This window comes from Pistacia vera, unplaced genomic scaffold (genome assembly GCF_008641045.1).
Source record: "Pistacia vera cultivar Batoury unplaced genomic scaffold, PisVer_v2 Contig400, whole genome shotgun sequence".
NCBI lineage: Eukaryota > Viridiplantae > Streptophyta > Magnoliopsida > Sapindales > Anacardiaceae > Pistacia > Pistacia vera.
The window spans coordinates 389,262-403,412 of record NW_022196225.1 but is presented as its reverse complement, the minus strand read 5'-3'; the positions used below and the strand labels follow the sequence as shown (position 1 = coordinate 403,412).

The window sequence follows — 14,151 nt, the reverse complement described above, 5'->3', positions numbered from 1 at the left end:
TTTGTCAGATTCTGACCACCACTACCAAAAGGTGGCCAGAATTTAGTATAATGGTACACTATTGGCTGGATATGGCCAGTAATACACATATATAACCTTTTTTTACTAGATCCACCATAGATTTGGTCGAAAAATGTCAGATCTATAGCCAAAGATATGACCGTAACTAGTCGTTAACGACGGCAAAGATATAGCTGTTGTTGACGACCAAACACGGTCAGATCTGGCTGTTAATGGTCATATCTAGTAGTAATTCTGACCTTTTTCGATCAAATCTACAGTGGATCTGGTTAGAAAAGGTCATCTCGACGCACGACCAACTAGATCCAACCAGTCGTGGGCCGATACGACGACTCCGGTAACCATCTAGCGATGGTGACAAGCAATCGGTATTTAATGGATGGATGAGAGTGTTTTTATAATTTTTAATGTTTTTGTTATAAATTAACAAACCTAAAGAGTTTTTTTTTTTTTTTTAATTTTCAAATCCTACTAATTATTACCACGAAACTCTTACTTTTTCAAAAATACTATTCAAAATACTAAAACAAACGCACCCTAATTGGCCATATTTTTTTGGGTACTCCGATGTCAAATTAATTTACACTCACCTTAATTAATCCTCAAAATCCATTGAACACCCAGTATTATTCCACATGCTTAACCTTGTTAATAGTTTAGTTTATCCTCTAATTATTGATTAGTTTAATTCGTCTTCTCCTTCAATCCTTCAAGGATACTTCACCTTTAATCAAATCCTACTTTATAGACATATTGGGCAGTGGGCACCTTCATTTTGCACAGAATGAGACGACAAATTTAGAAATCACTTTTTCACAACGCATGAACAACGTATCTCTGCAACAACAAAATGGTTGCAAAGAGAATAACACCCTCCTACAACTTCATACAGTTTTTCATTAAAGAAGCTTACATTTATCAAATTATAGGCTGCCCTTTTCACCTGTCCTTTCTCCTACTAATGCCCATAAGAAACCCTTTTTCCGAAAGATAGCAGAATTACTTCTTCCTTTATGCCACTGGTGCAGATCAACAAATAATTTTAACCATATGCAATCAAATTGCCATCTATCGCAGACTTCGACACCAAAGACTTCCGCAATACATCGCCCTATTGCCTGTACAACACTCCTTAACATAAAGCTAGTATCATGAAACCTTGAATTGACAATATATGGAAGATTGGTATTTCTATCATCCTCAAAGAAAGGTCCTGAATAGCACCCAAAATTGAAAAGAACTAGGGGAGGATCTCTTTGGCAGCTGACCATTAGATAAATTTGCTTGTTCAATCTTCCCCACGACTATCAACAAGGAAAAAGGATAGGAGAGGGATCTCTTTTCAACTTTCCGTCAGATAAATCTAACCTTTTCATCTTTTCTTCACACCAAAACAACTGCTCTTGGGTGATCCTCACCATTCTAAGAACCCTTGACATGATTTTGATGTCGATGAGGCCAAACAGCAGCTGAATATCTTCCCATGTTTGAGGCCAGGACTTCTTTTTAAAGCCCTTACTCTTTTTATGCAGTTCCTTCAGCTTCATCTTTTTCTGCGACATGGAGGATCAGTTGTCAGAAGCTCGTAAAGATTTCTGAACACAGTTTCTTCAGATAACATGAGTGTAGCAATTGATTTTGACATTACAAGATTCAAGGTTTCCAATATTTAGGTACATAGACATACACAAAAAAGAAGATGCAATAAATCATTTGAAGCCTTTACTAAAAAAAATATCTGATAGCATCCATGTATTGAATGGGCTGTGACAGCAGTCTGGGAGTTGCCTCAATAAAGGTCCTAAGCCTCTCTAGGAGGAAACAAGTTCTAAAAAGATATTATGCCTAATAAAATGCCATGAAAACTCCTAGCAATATTCTAGATGTTTTTAATAATTTTATTTGGTTAGAATTCATTTTCGATACAGTATAGATAATTGATACGTTCCATCAAGTACAATAATAGATAACTAGTTGTCTGAAATCCATTAATACACCACAAACCACAAGGGGAATGTCATGAAGGGCATGCAAACAACTTGAGCTGTCAATTCTCAGACAAATAGCATGACAGGTAATGAAACCAATGATATGGATCATATAAAACTCCAAATTGTTTCAGTGAAAAAGCTAGAATATCCTACTTTGAGGGCCCGAGAAGATCTCTTGATAAATCAAGGCAGATAAAAATGCATATAATTTATGCTATTTTTTATAAGAATGAAGAGCGTGGCAAAACCTTACCTTTTCAAGAGAAGATTGAACTTGATGAAGAGGGGTTGCAATCTGGCTCTGATTTCCAAACAGGTAAAGGACACCACCTGACTTTGTCCTGTCCATCTTTAGGAAAAGGTACAGAGTCATGATCGAACTCTCAATAATCTTGGTAAGATCCGAAGCAAGGACCACAAAATTGGATTCTTCTTCCTCAGTCTCTTTCTCTTTTTGAGCTGAACCTAAAACAACAAGCAATATTGAGTCAAATAAAATTCTCCAATCAATACTGTGGATTCGAAGAAATTTACCTTTTATATTTGGAACTTGAAGCAGTTTTGGGAAAACATTCCTGGTACGAGCATAAATTTCAGGCCTAAGACCTCGTTCAAAAGGCTCATTTTCTATAAACCTTTGTAATAAAACCTGGAACTGTTGAATATGCTGAGCACTTTGGTTGTAACATGTGGGATTTTCGGGTTGGCATGAGATCTTTTGACACAGTTGAGTGTATTGGCAGTGAAGGGCCTCCCAAGTTAAGCACATTTGAGCTACATATGCAGTTTCAAGATCTTGATAAGCGTTACGAGCTGGCTGTTGCAGGTGCTCAGTTTCTTCTTCAGGTTCTTCAATCTTTTTCATAGAAAGGCATCGAAACGGAGATGCAAGCTTTTTTGATGTGGATTTTGGAGATGGAGTTGAAGGAATTTGAGGCCCTACAGCAAAATAAAACCTCTTACTGTAAATAGACCAGATAGGAGGCAGGAATAAAAGATAAGTCATAAATTTGGTTACAATAAAAGAAAGAGCAGAACAAGAAAAAGTGACACCAGGCGTCACAAAGCTGAAGAAAATTGGCGGAGTTCAGGAAACCCAGGGTACATAATGTCTTAGCTAGGTTTTCCCTTGGGATTAAAATTAAGAAAGAGGTAAAATATAAGCTTTAATAATTTTATAGACTACTTTCTTATCTGCCATGTTGTGTTCTTATCTTAGGAAATAACAAGCATCAGAAAGGCAATGAGTAGTAATGCGGGTTACTGATTGCCAGCCATTGGGACAATAAGAACCTAGAATAGATTTCATATGAACTTGTTTCCGAATTTTGTATCAAGTAAAGAAAAGCTGCTAAGACAATTAATAGCATTCTACCCTTCTTAAAAACAACTTAAGCTTAAAATGAACACGATAATTTTCCTACAAAAAGTCAAGTAATGAGCTACCAAATTGTCCAAGTTGAACACTAAAAGCGGTACAATAAAGCAATGCCCCCAACAAGTCAGCCCTTAACGGATCCATTTACAAATCTGCCTCTTTAACAAGATGGTAACATGATAAGGCTTCAAGGCTCGGGCATGAATCAACTCCAAAGTGGACTGTGTTCAACAACATATGATCTATCGTGCCATTACTTTCTGAGTTCATCTCTTAGCTGATATAGAAATTTCTCAGAACACAAAATCCTTCCAAATTAAAGTAAGACAAGCAAAATGCATATTGAATCAGGACAATCAATCAAGAAACTCCATCATTTATATAGTTTAAAAGACAAATAAACAAAAATTATACAAATGCCAATCGAAATGCAGCACTCTTTCCTCATCACGTATACCAATCATAAATAATATCAAAGTTATTATTCACTAAATCAAGATTAAAAAAAAAAAAAAAAAAAAAAGCCAATATTTACCAGCTAGATTGAGCTGCTGCGCACTCATCCGATCAAAGAACAGCATTCGCTCGCAATACTTATCATAAACAGCATCAAATCCACCCCACCATTGTCTACCTTCTGCCTCTACATCTCTCCACTCACAAGAACTCGTCTCGCCGCCCTCCTCTTCCTCATCCTCCTCTTCAGCACACGGCTCCTCTTCCGGAATCAGTACCATGAAACTGTTCCTCCTAAGTTCTTTCAGCCTTCTCTTCACCTCATTTGTTATAAAATCATCATCATCATCCTCATACTCATTACTAGAGTCAGTGTTAGGTGATTTATTCAAATCATCACCACTCACATTCTCATTTTTGGGTTCCTCAGGCTGTGGAACTGGCTTATCTTCCAAATCCTTTTCTGGGTCTGGTTTGTGAGTTTTCCTAAACTTTTTAACTTTAAAAAAATCCATGTTCAACAACTGATTTTTCTCATACAAATGAACTTTTACCTCAGAATACTAGATCTAAATTCTTTCTTCTATATCATACTTTCTAAAACCCAGAATCTCCCATCAAAAAAAGAAAGCAACTTTGTAATCAAAGCACATTATTCTTATTCCAAGCTCAATAGAACAAATTAATTAAAATCTTCAAGCAAAAAAGGTCCCAGCAGAAACCAGTATATAAATCTTTCAAAGTTCCTTAAGCTAGTATCTAATAAGCCATTCCTTGAAGATCACAACAGAAGACCACAAAGTTGAAAAACTTTACACTGTAAAGCTTTAATCAGCTTCACAAACTCCAAACTAACTAACTTTATTTCACCACAAAAGCTCAATGAAAACTCACAAGAAGATCAAGAACCCACAAAACTCTCAAAAGAATCACAAATTTTCACAACATTACACAACTAAAAAGGCAACATTTTGATCAACATTATACCAAACCACCAAAAAACCGCCTCAAAAAAGCCTCTTTCAACGATTTAACCCCAACCCGGAAGCAGAAATCCCCCAAAAATCAAACAAAAACCCAAGAAAACCAAGAAGATCAACAGACTCAACAAGAACACAAAAGCCCTAAAAAAACCCAGAAAGAGGAGTAAGTGAATGAGTAATGTGGGTGGGTGGATTACTGTGCAACAGTCAACTATTGGGAACAATGAAAACGTTACAAAGGGAAAACAATCAATTGTTGGATTTAGAGGAAGAATATTAAAAAAGAATTGATTACCAATTTTGAGAAAAGTGTGGGTTAAAAATGGAGGAGTTAAAGAGGGAAATCTGTGAGATTGTTAAATAAATATGGTTTACAGATTTGGTGTTACATGGAAAATAGAAATCTGTGAACACGAAGCCCAACAAAAACAGTGAGCATCGTACAGAGAATATTGTCAGAACGGAGCACTCAGTCTCACTGGTCACTGCCTTCTATACTGCACACTAGCACAGGAAAAGCCGCGCAAATTAGGCCTTTTGATTTATGGGTTAGAGAAATTACTTTCTTGTCCTTTATGTTTACGAGTTTGACTCTTTTGTAAATGCATGATTGCATGGTCCACTGTTAATAATAATAATAAGGTAATTTTCATTACCCCCTGAAGTTTGGTGAATGTAATTATATACCATTGTTTCAAAAATATTAGTTTATTTCTTCTTAATAGTGTTAAAACTTAGTACAGTGTAATACGGTAAACCCCTAAAAAGTTTCTCCATTTAAATAAATGCCCCTTTAGGCTTTAGTTGTAGAGATCGGATCCTAGTTTTATTATGTGAAAATCGATTAATAAATTTGTGTTAACGTAGGCTAGATGGGCGACATTTTGCCATGGTAGAGGCTAAGTGATCGAGTCTCCTTGAACCGTCACATAAAGTTGTTGGTTTAAGAAAATATGGCTGTGCTTCTATTAATAACTATAGTTGATCATGGGCTTGAATCCCTTTGAGAGTATACTGATTGCAGTCAAGTGTTGAAGTGAGACTGTTGGCTAGATGAGCTAGCATTTTGCCGTGGCAACTGGTCTGGAGACCAAAATAAGGATTGCGCTTTTATTGATAACTATCTCTATATTTTGTACACTTTTCAAATTGCTATTTGTTGATGCGTGATTTTAACACCAACGAATCACACGTATGAAATGTTGAGTTTGCCTAAAAGATACACGTAAATGGAAAGGAAAATGACAATAAATGCAGTGAGGAAGGAGTTTTAAAGTGGTTCGGATGTTAAGGAAGCAAATCCTACGTCCACTGATGTTTTTATTAAAGAAAAGGGTCAGGTCGCTTTAGACAACTGATATTACACTGATGATACAAGGTATCAAAGGCTGTCTATTCTAGAGAAAGAGAAATAATTTTCAAGAGTAAAAATGCGCGAATCCCTTTAATGAGAGAGGAGCTCCCATTTTATAGTGGGATGTCTTGAGGTAATGATCACTGAATCTGTGAGTTGGTGGGATGATCCAGGCAAATCCTTCTTTTAGAGTAATTCACGTGATTTGCTGCAGGGATTGGACACGCGGGTTCACCATAACTCCTGGCTGGCCTGACGTGCACCCATTATTTTGACAGAAGCAAGCTGTGGGTGCAACCATGATCACACGACGTAGCTGTGTCAGAATGGCAGTAGACTCTTCCCGAGGTCTGAACTTTCGCACTTAGCTGGGCGCCACGTCAGCCCTATTCTCCCAAGCATAACACTATTCTATTATCCTATTGCAAAGAGTAAAATATCGTGTTTATTTCTCTATTCACGGAATTCTATTCAAAATATAATCTTATTCTATTCAACTTAAAACATACAATTACCTTTCACAAATGTAAAAGGTTAAAAAATAATCTAAATGTTTTAAAAAATTGTATCAAACATATTTTCATAATCTTATCATATCCTATTCAGAATATCATATTTCAAATAATGTACCGAATAGGCCTTATAGCTTTTAATACGATGATAAGTGTTTGATCCTGACAATTATGGTACGGGAGACAATTTCTAACCTCATTATAAACGTTGGAGGCCTTTTCCAATCTTAAAATAATTGCGGCAGACCATTCTTATAACTTTTTTCTGAATTATAATTAGATAACATAATTTTTTTTTTTTTAAAATAACTACGAGGGCGCGTTTGTTTGCAGGCAATGTGGGATTACTAGAGTTATGTCATCTTATATTACTTGATTATTACATTTGATTGTCAAGTAATATAAGATTCCGGTAATCTTCAAATACCAATAGTAGTTACTGTTGATAATATTAGAGGTAATCTGATTACTTCAATTTTCTTAGGTATTTTAAGATTACCAAGATAATTTTTTTTTTTTTTTACAATTCTATCCCTTATTAATAAAATTTTAGAACAATAATGCCCTTGTTTTTGAATTTATTTATATGAATATAGCTTTTACTATTTCATCCCAATTAATTAACTTTTTGGACAAAATTATCCTTGAATTCAAAACAAATTACAGCCCACCCAAGCCACTACCCCCACCCACCTGCCGTCGGCAACCACCGCCACGGCCAGTCACCGCTGTTCGCCTATATGGCCATTTTTGGCCAGATCGTGCTAGATCTGGCCGTCGACGGCCAGATTTGCCACGTCTAGCGGACAGATCTTTGGTTGGAAATGGCTATACATCTGCCACGAAGGCCATTTCTGCCTTCCGTGTGTCGTTAGGTTGTCGGCGGCCTGCGGTGGTTGCCGGTGGCCAACAATGGCTAGGTTGGTAGGGGTGCTTTATTGATTTTCTAAACTTTTATTATGGGGTTGTTTTTGCTAAGTTTTTAAATACAAGGGGGTTATATAATCAATATTAAAAAATATAATAATAATAATATTTAATTAGAGGACAATTCAGTAATTTAAATAACATACCTACCAATTTATTCCTCCAAACCAAACATATTAATATAACAAACCTACCAATTAACCAAACACATTTTCCTAAAGATTCTCAGTAATTTTCAAAGTAATCTAATTTTCTAGTAATCCAACATTTCCTGAATCAAACGTTCCAAATGTTAGAAAGAAGACACTGGATACACATACATGATACACCAACGAAAGATGTTTTAAATAGGTCATATCCAATAATACACATGAATTTTTTCAAATTGAAAAAAAAAATTAGGTATAGAGTCGTCCCGCCATTAAAAAAAAAAAAAAAAATCAGGTGTAAGAAAGAAAGTGATATGAAAGGTATGGGTCAAAATGGTCTCCTCAACCTCAACAATAAAAAATCTATCAATCGACAAGGGCAAAAGGGTCATGTTTTTCTAACTCAAATTTCACAAATAAATAAAAGAAAATCATGTAACATATTAAGATTCTTCTCCCCCGAAAACTTGAAGGTTTTTTTGTATTTAGTGTCTCATTCATGTGATCTTTGATACAAATATTTGTCGGTGATTTTCTTGCTTTTTCATTTTTTTTACTTTATTTTTATTGAATGAGATCTGATCTCAATAATATTGAAGGGAGGTTTGTGTTGTGGCCATACTTGGAAACATATTTATTTTTAGAAATTATTAATAGTTATATAATAATTGCATGCTCCCATGCCTTAAAAAACAAAAAGTAAAATGTAATTATTCGTTTGTCAAAGGTAATAATATTTTCAAACAATAAGCTTTAAGTCAATTGGAGTTACATTTACAGGTTTCGGGAAGTGATCATTACATTTAGGCTTTGTTGGGTTGGAGCCCTTAAGACTAATACAATAATCTATTTTTTTGATAGCTGTAATAAAAGATTTCAATAGTTTTTTTATTATTCAGGTAATATAAGAAATGATATAAAAGGTACCTTTAAATCATATAATGTTTTATTATAAGGGATGTTATATTAATGGAAAGATAAATCACTTTAAAGATTACTGAAAATATTTAAGAAATATATTTAGTTGGTTCGAATAAATCGGTAAATAATAAGTTTAGTTAGGAGGATAAATGGGTAGATATATTATTTAGATTACCAAATTGTCATACCTTTTAAAATTAATATAATATTTTTTATTATTATTATTATTATTATTTCTTGAACAATTTCTTTTAATCCCTTATATTTGAAATTTTGCTAAAACATCCTAGCCATATAATCACCCTCACCCACCCCAAGCCATTGCCGGCAGGCAACCACCACCGCAGCAGTCGACGGGGTGGCCCACGACTAGTCGTATATGGTTGGCCGTGCAACAACAAAGCCATTTCCGGCCATAGATTATAAATCCATGCTATTTCATGGTCAAAGATGTGGCTATTTTCGGCCATGGATCACAAAAGGTCTTACCGACAATAGACGCCAAATCTCGTCGGTCATGCGCCATTACAGTGATAGACGCTGACTGCCAATGGTGGTGAGTAACAACAGTCGGTGATTTTGGATGGTTGGGGGTATTTTGTTAATTTTTAAACTTTTTTGTAGCTAGGGTGTTTTAGCCAAATTCTTAAATGTAGAAGGGTTGAGTAATGATTATTTGGTAAACATTTGAGGGCGATTGTGTCCGAAATAGTATTTAATTAAGGGTAAAATAGGTATAAAAATCAGATTACCTAATAATTTTTTAATAATAGCCCTAGGGGAGGGTATATGATTACCCTATATATTACCAATAATAAACACTATTTGCAATAAAAGATACTTGTAATATTTTATTACTTGCAAATCAAATACTAGAATCTTGTAAAATAAACGAAAATTACCCTCGATCCAAATGCACCTAAGGGGTTATGTGATTATCAACTTAGAGGAGGGTGATATTTGAAGATTATCATGGTAATCCTATTATTGCACTAATTTTACCCTTAATAAAAATTTTGGACACAAATGCTCTCGTATTAATGTCAAATAACAATTATCTTGTTGATGCTTGATTTTTACACCAACGAAACACACGTGTGAAATGTGGAGCTGACCCAAAAGACACACGTGAATGGAATGGAAAATGACAGTAAACGCAATGGGAACAGTTTTTAAAGTGGTTCGAATGCTAAGGTAGCAAGTCCTACGTCCACTGATGTTTGTATTAATGATAAGGGTCAGGTCGCGTTAGCGGACTGACTTACAAATGATTTACAAAATGATAATACAAGAGAGAGAAAGCTGTATATCTTTGAGAGAGAATAGCTAATCAAGAATAATAATGAGCAAATCCCTTTAATGAGAGAGGAACTCTCAATTTATAGTGGGATGCATTGAGGTAATGATCACTGAATCTGTAAGTTGGTGGGATTATCCGTGCAAATCCTTCTTTATGTCACATTGCCCACCTTCCAGAGTGATTTGCGTGATTTAGAGCAGGGATTGGACACGTAGGATCATCACAGCTTCTAGCTGGCTTGACGTGCACCCACTATTCTGACGGAAGTAGGCTGTGGGTGTACCCATGATCTAACTCTTGCAGGCTGACTGGACCTTACGTCAGCCCTTATATTTTTTAGGCATAACAAAAGTCCCCTAATTTTTAAGGTTCGAGGATCGAACCTTGAAAACTACAAGTCACGCTGCAATTGGATAATTCCTGGGAATTCTGGTGATTCCGACCTGTTTGAAAGTAGGTCGGGATGGCACTTTTTACGAACATGACCTCGCATGATCATTGTTTGCAGAGGACGAGCAACCTGATTTCGTCAGACGTCACCTGTTGTGCTTTTGATATGGGTGCATTTAATGAAGCAGTCTCTGCGCTGACAGATGTGCCCTGTGCGTGATAAGTGCCAGCCAGACTCATTAAATGCGTTGTATGCTGACACAGTATGCTTTATCAGAACATTAAATGCGTGGCATGTTGGAACGACGCCCCTTACCAAAGCATTAAATGCAGACTGAGGCGCAATTAATGCTTTGAGAGAGAGATGACCGTCGTTTGAGCTTTTCAATGGGAAAGATGAAGATTTGACTTTCCTTAGTCATGACACTCACTCTTCCTCGCTGATGTGCGACACGTGGCCGTGATCAACGGTGAGAAATCTTTGCCGCCCAAACGCTGTTTCAATTTCGAGAAAACCAAACGTCGGTTCATGCGCTGTAAAAACTCAAATCTTTCTCAGGCAATGTCACCAGAGTCTTTTTCACAGAGAGTAAAAGGTTTTCGCAAGCCTGGAACCTTTGCCTTCTAAACCAAAATTTTTCTGGTATTCGAAGCAGAAGCTATCCTCATACTCCGAGAGGTAAGAACCTTTCTCTGTTTTTGTTTCCTTATTTTCCATGGTTAAATGGCGTCAGTCTTCCGGTAGCCCCTCGGAGACGAGATGCTTATGTCGGGTTCAAGCCATGAATGGCGGCTTGAATCATGCTGTTAGGGTTTTCCTTTAGGATTTAGGGAGTTTGTTTCCCTTCACATCATTGTACGAATTAGTGTATGGTGGCTAAATGACCCTCTTGCTTGTCGCTTTTGCAAACCGATAAAATGGACCCCTCAACAACCAGATCTGAGCAAGGAACCAGTTCGTCCCCGCAGGGTGCTTCGAGTATCCCTCCCGAGGTCTTCTTGGTACTTACCGGGGATGAGCTCGAGAGGGTAATAAAACAGTACGGTATCGAGGTGGACGTTTTCCTCGACGTGGCACATTCATCGTGATACCCATTAAGTGGTCTGGCTGCGATCTCTGAGGAGATCATCAAGGGTGGGGGACTGATCCCCTTCCACCCTTTCATCAGGTCGCTTTTGGATCACTTCGGGATCGCGTCGATCTAGCTGACTTCGAACGCCTACGTCATTGCCGTTGCAATGTACATCGCGTGTCATGAGAATGGGCTGGGCGAGCTGACCGCGACGGAGCTCAGCTGCTCGTATTTTTTGAAAAAGAGCAAGGACAAGGATTCTTATTACTTGTCCAGGTAACTTACTATCGCCGAGGGGATACACAGTTACCCTAGCAACGTGAGGGCCTATGAAACAAAGTTTTTCTTCTTTCACTATGACAGTCATTGCCGCTTCCAGGAACCGAGTAGGCCTCTTTTTCTTTTCTTCCTTTTTTTTTTTTTTTTTTTTGATTGACGAATTCATTAAATTTAAAATGTGCTATTTCTAACGACCTGATTCTTTTTTGACAGTTAACAAGACGACCGACCTAGGACTGCTCTTTGACCCAAATAGGATCGTGAATTTCGACTTTTACCTGAGGACAGGCGCGACGCGAAGAAGCTCGTGACGACTGTAAATTTGAGGAAATACGGTTTCTTCAATGCAAACGCATCTTTAGAGCCCCCATTGAGTAAGTCTTGCTAACTGGTCCTTTTCTGGTCGTGAAATGAAATATCTTTGCTAACGATGCTTTGCATGCAGCGACCATGCCTCTGAAGGAGTCAGAGCAGCCGCGACGACGGCCGCTCAATTTTCCTCGGTCAAGAAAAGCTAAGGCGACTGATGCTGCTCCTACCGTTTCCCCGACTGAAGGTGCAACATCGGGCCCACCGGTGCGACCTGCTAGAACTTCTCAGCGCCAACCGTCAGAAGACGCACCGATCCGAACCACGAAGGTCCCCTAGCCGTCGCCTGCTCGCTCGAGGCTAAAGACAACGGCTCAACGAAAGAAGAGGAGGCAGATTCAGGTCAAAGAGTCAGAGACCGAATCTGAGGGTGATCAACCCAAGAGGTCGCAGCAAGACGTCGGAAGGAGGTTGGATAAAGAACTGACAAGCGACACGGCCCCTGCGGAAGGCGGGAAGAAAGGGACCCTAGTGCTGGACTCGCTGGGGAGCCTTCCAGAGTATCTACAGTCGATGGTCTACACTTTGCTGGAGTGTGGACTTTCGAAAGCATTTGAGCAGTTCGTAGGCTCCAGCGACATGGACCTGATGTCCACATCGTTGCAACACTTAAGCAAGGTAAACGAACTGTCCTCGGTGAGGACTTCTCTTAGCTTCTGGTAAGCTAACTTTTATCTTTCCTTGTTTGCAGGCCCTACTTTCCATGCAATTGTCCCCGGAGAAGGTTCGGCTGGGAGCTGCAAAGGGGGAGGTCGCACTGAGGGAAGAGAACACAATGCTCAAGTGAAGCCTGAAAACCGCTGAAATAGAAAGAAACATGTCCTCTGAGTCGACGAACCGGTACCTGAATGAAAGAGACGCGGCTCTTCGCATGGTAGACTTCCAAAAAGCATAGCTCGAGAAGCATGGAGAGAAAATAAAGGAGCTACAAAGGACCGTAGCTAGACTCTCCAAGGAGGCCGGAGAGAAAGACCAGGAGCTCAAAGCGACCTCTCTGCAGGCCTTGCGAACAGAACAAGAGAGGGACGACTTCGAGAAGCTAAGGCAAGCTCTCGAGGTTGAACTTCAGGCAAGTCAGGGAAAAGTTGCTTCCTTGATAGAAGAGATACAGAATCAGGCAACGGAGGTCGATGAGAAGGCTGCCGAATTGGCAATCGAGTCTATCTATGCCTTGCGACCAAAGAATCCACGACTTGATATGTCCGACCTCCCAGAGGATTGGCAGGGTACACTTATGTCCATGGCACGTGAGGATGGCGAAGTGGCGGCTACCCGAGCATTTGATCAGACAGGAGGTTCGGGACATGCCTCGGAGAAACCCCCAGCCGACTAGCCCTAGGACGATGAGGTCAGTCCTCTAGGAGCCGGATTAGGGCTTATAGTCATGCCATTTTGCCTGCTGTACTTTTCTCATTAATGAAATACATTTTTGCTTTTACAATTTTTGTTCTCTTTATTATACATGAGTACATTTTGATTGCTTACATTATTGGAACAAGTGTGATAACATAACACATTTACACGAACAAGATTACATGCGAAGATTGTTACAAGCGCACAAAATAACACTTTACAAGGAAATGATTTACAAAAATCAGAAATTAATTTACAAGGAAAACTCAATTCGGAATTACTGATAGTATGGTCGAAGGTGCTTAGCATTCCAAGCTCGGGGTACTTTGGAATCATTCAGCCTTTTGAGATGATAAGTCCCCGGTCTTATCACTTTGTCGATGCGGTATGGACCTTCCTAGTTCGGTCCTAACACTCCCGCACTTGGTTCCCTGGTACTGAGAAGAACTTCCTTTAACACAAGGTCGCCGACCTGGAAGTCTCTTCGTCTGACATTTGAATCAATGAACCTCTTCGCGCATTGCTGGTAGGCTGTTATCCTTAGCGAAGCCTTGCTGCGATGTTCTTCAACAAGGTCTAGGCTTGCTCTCATAAGTGCTTCGTTGTCGGCCTCATTGTACAAGTCCCTCCGAAGTGAACCAGTTCCTACCTCTCCAGCGATCATCGCTTTGCACCCGTATGCTAGCGAACAAGGT

The 14,151-nt window shown here is 38.6% G+C and overlaps 1 protein-coding gene across 1 annotated transcript; it reads right to left on the bottom strand.

Annotated features, from left to right (window-relative positions):
• Positions 1 to 815: 815 nt before the first annotated feature.
• LOC116141900 lies at positions 816 to 5,304 on the bottom strand. Its single transcript, XM_031427378.1, has 4 exons — positions 3,926 to 5,304; positions 2,547 to 2,951; positions 2,266 to 2,477; positions 816 to 1,574 (listed from the first exon to the last, which is right to left on the bottom strand). The coding sequence occupies exons 1-4, from the start codon at positions 4,359 to 4,361 to the stop codon at positions 1,329 to 1,331; spliced, it is 1,299 nt and encodes a 432-aa protein (XP_031283238.1). The 5' UTR covers positions 4,362 to 5,304; the 3' UTR covers positions 816 to 1,328.
• Between the last annotated feature and the right edge of the window lie 8,847 nt (positions 5,305 to 14,151).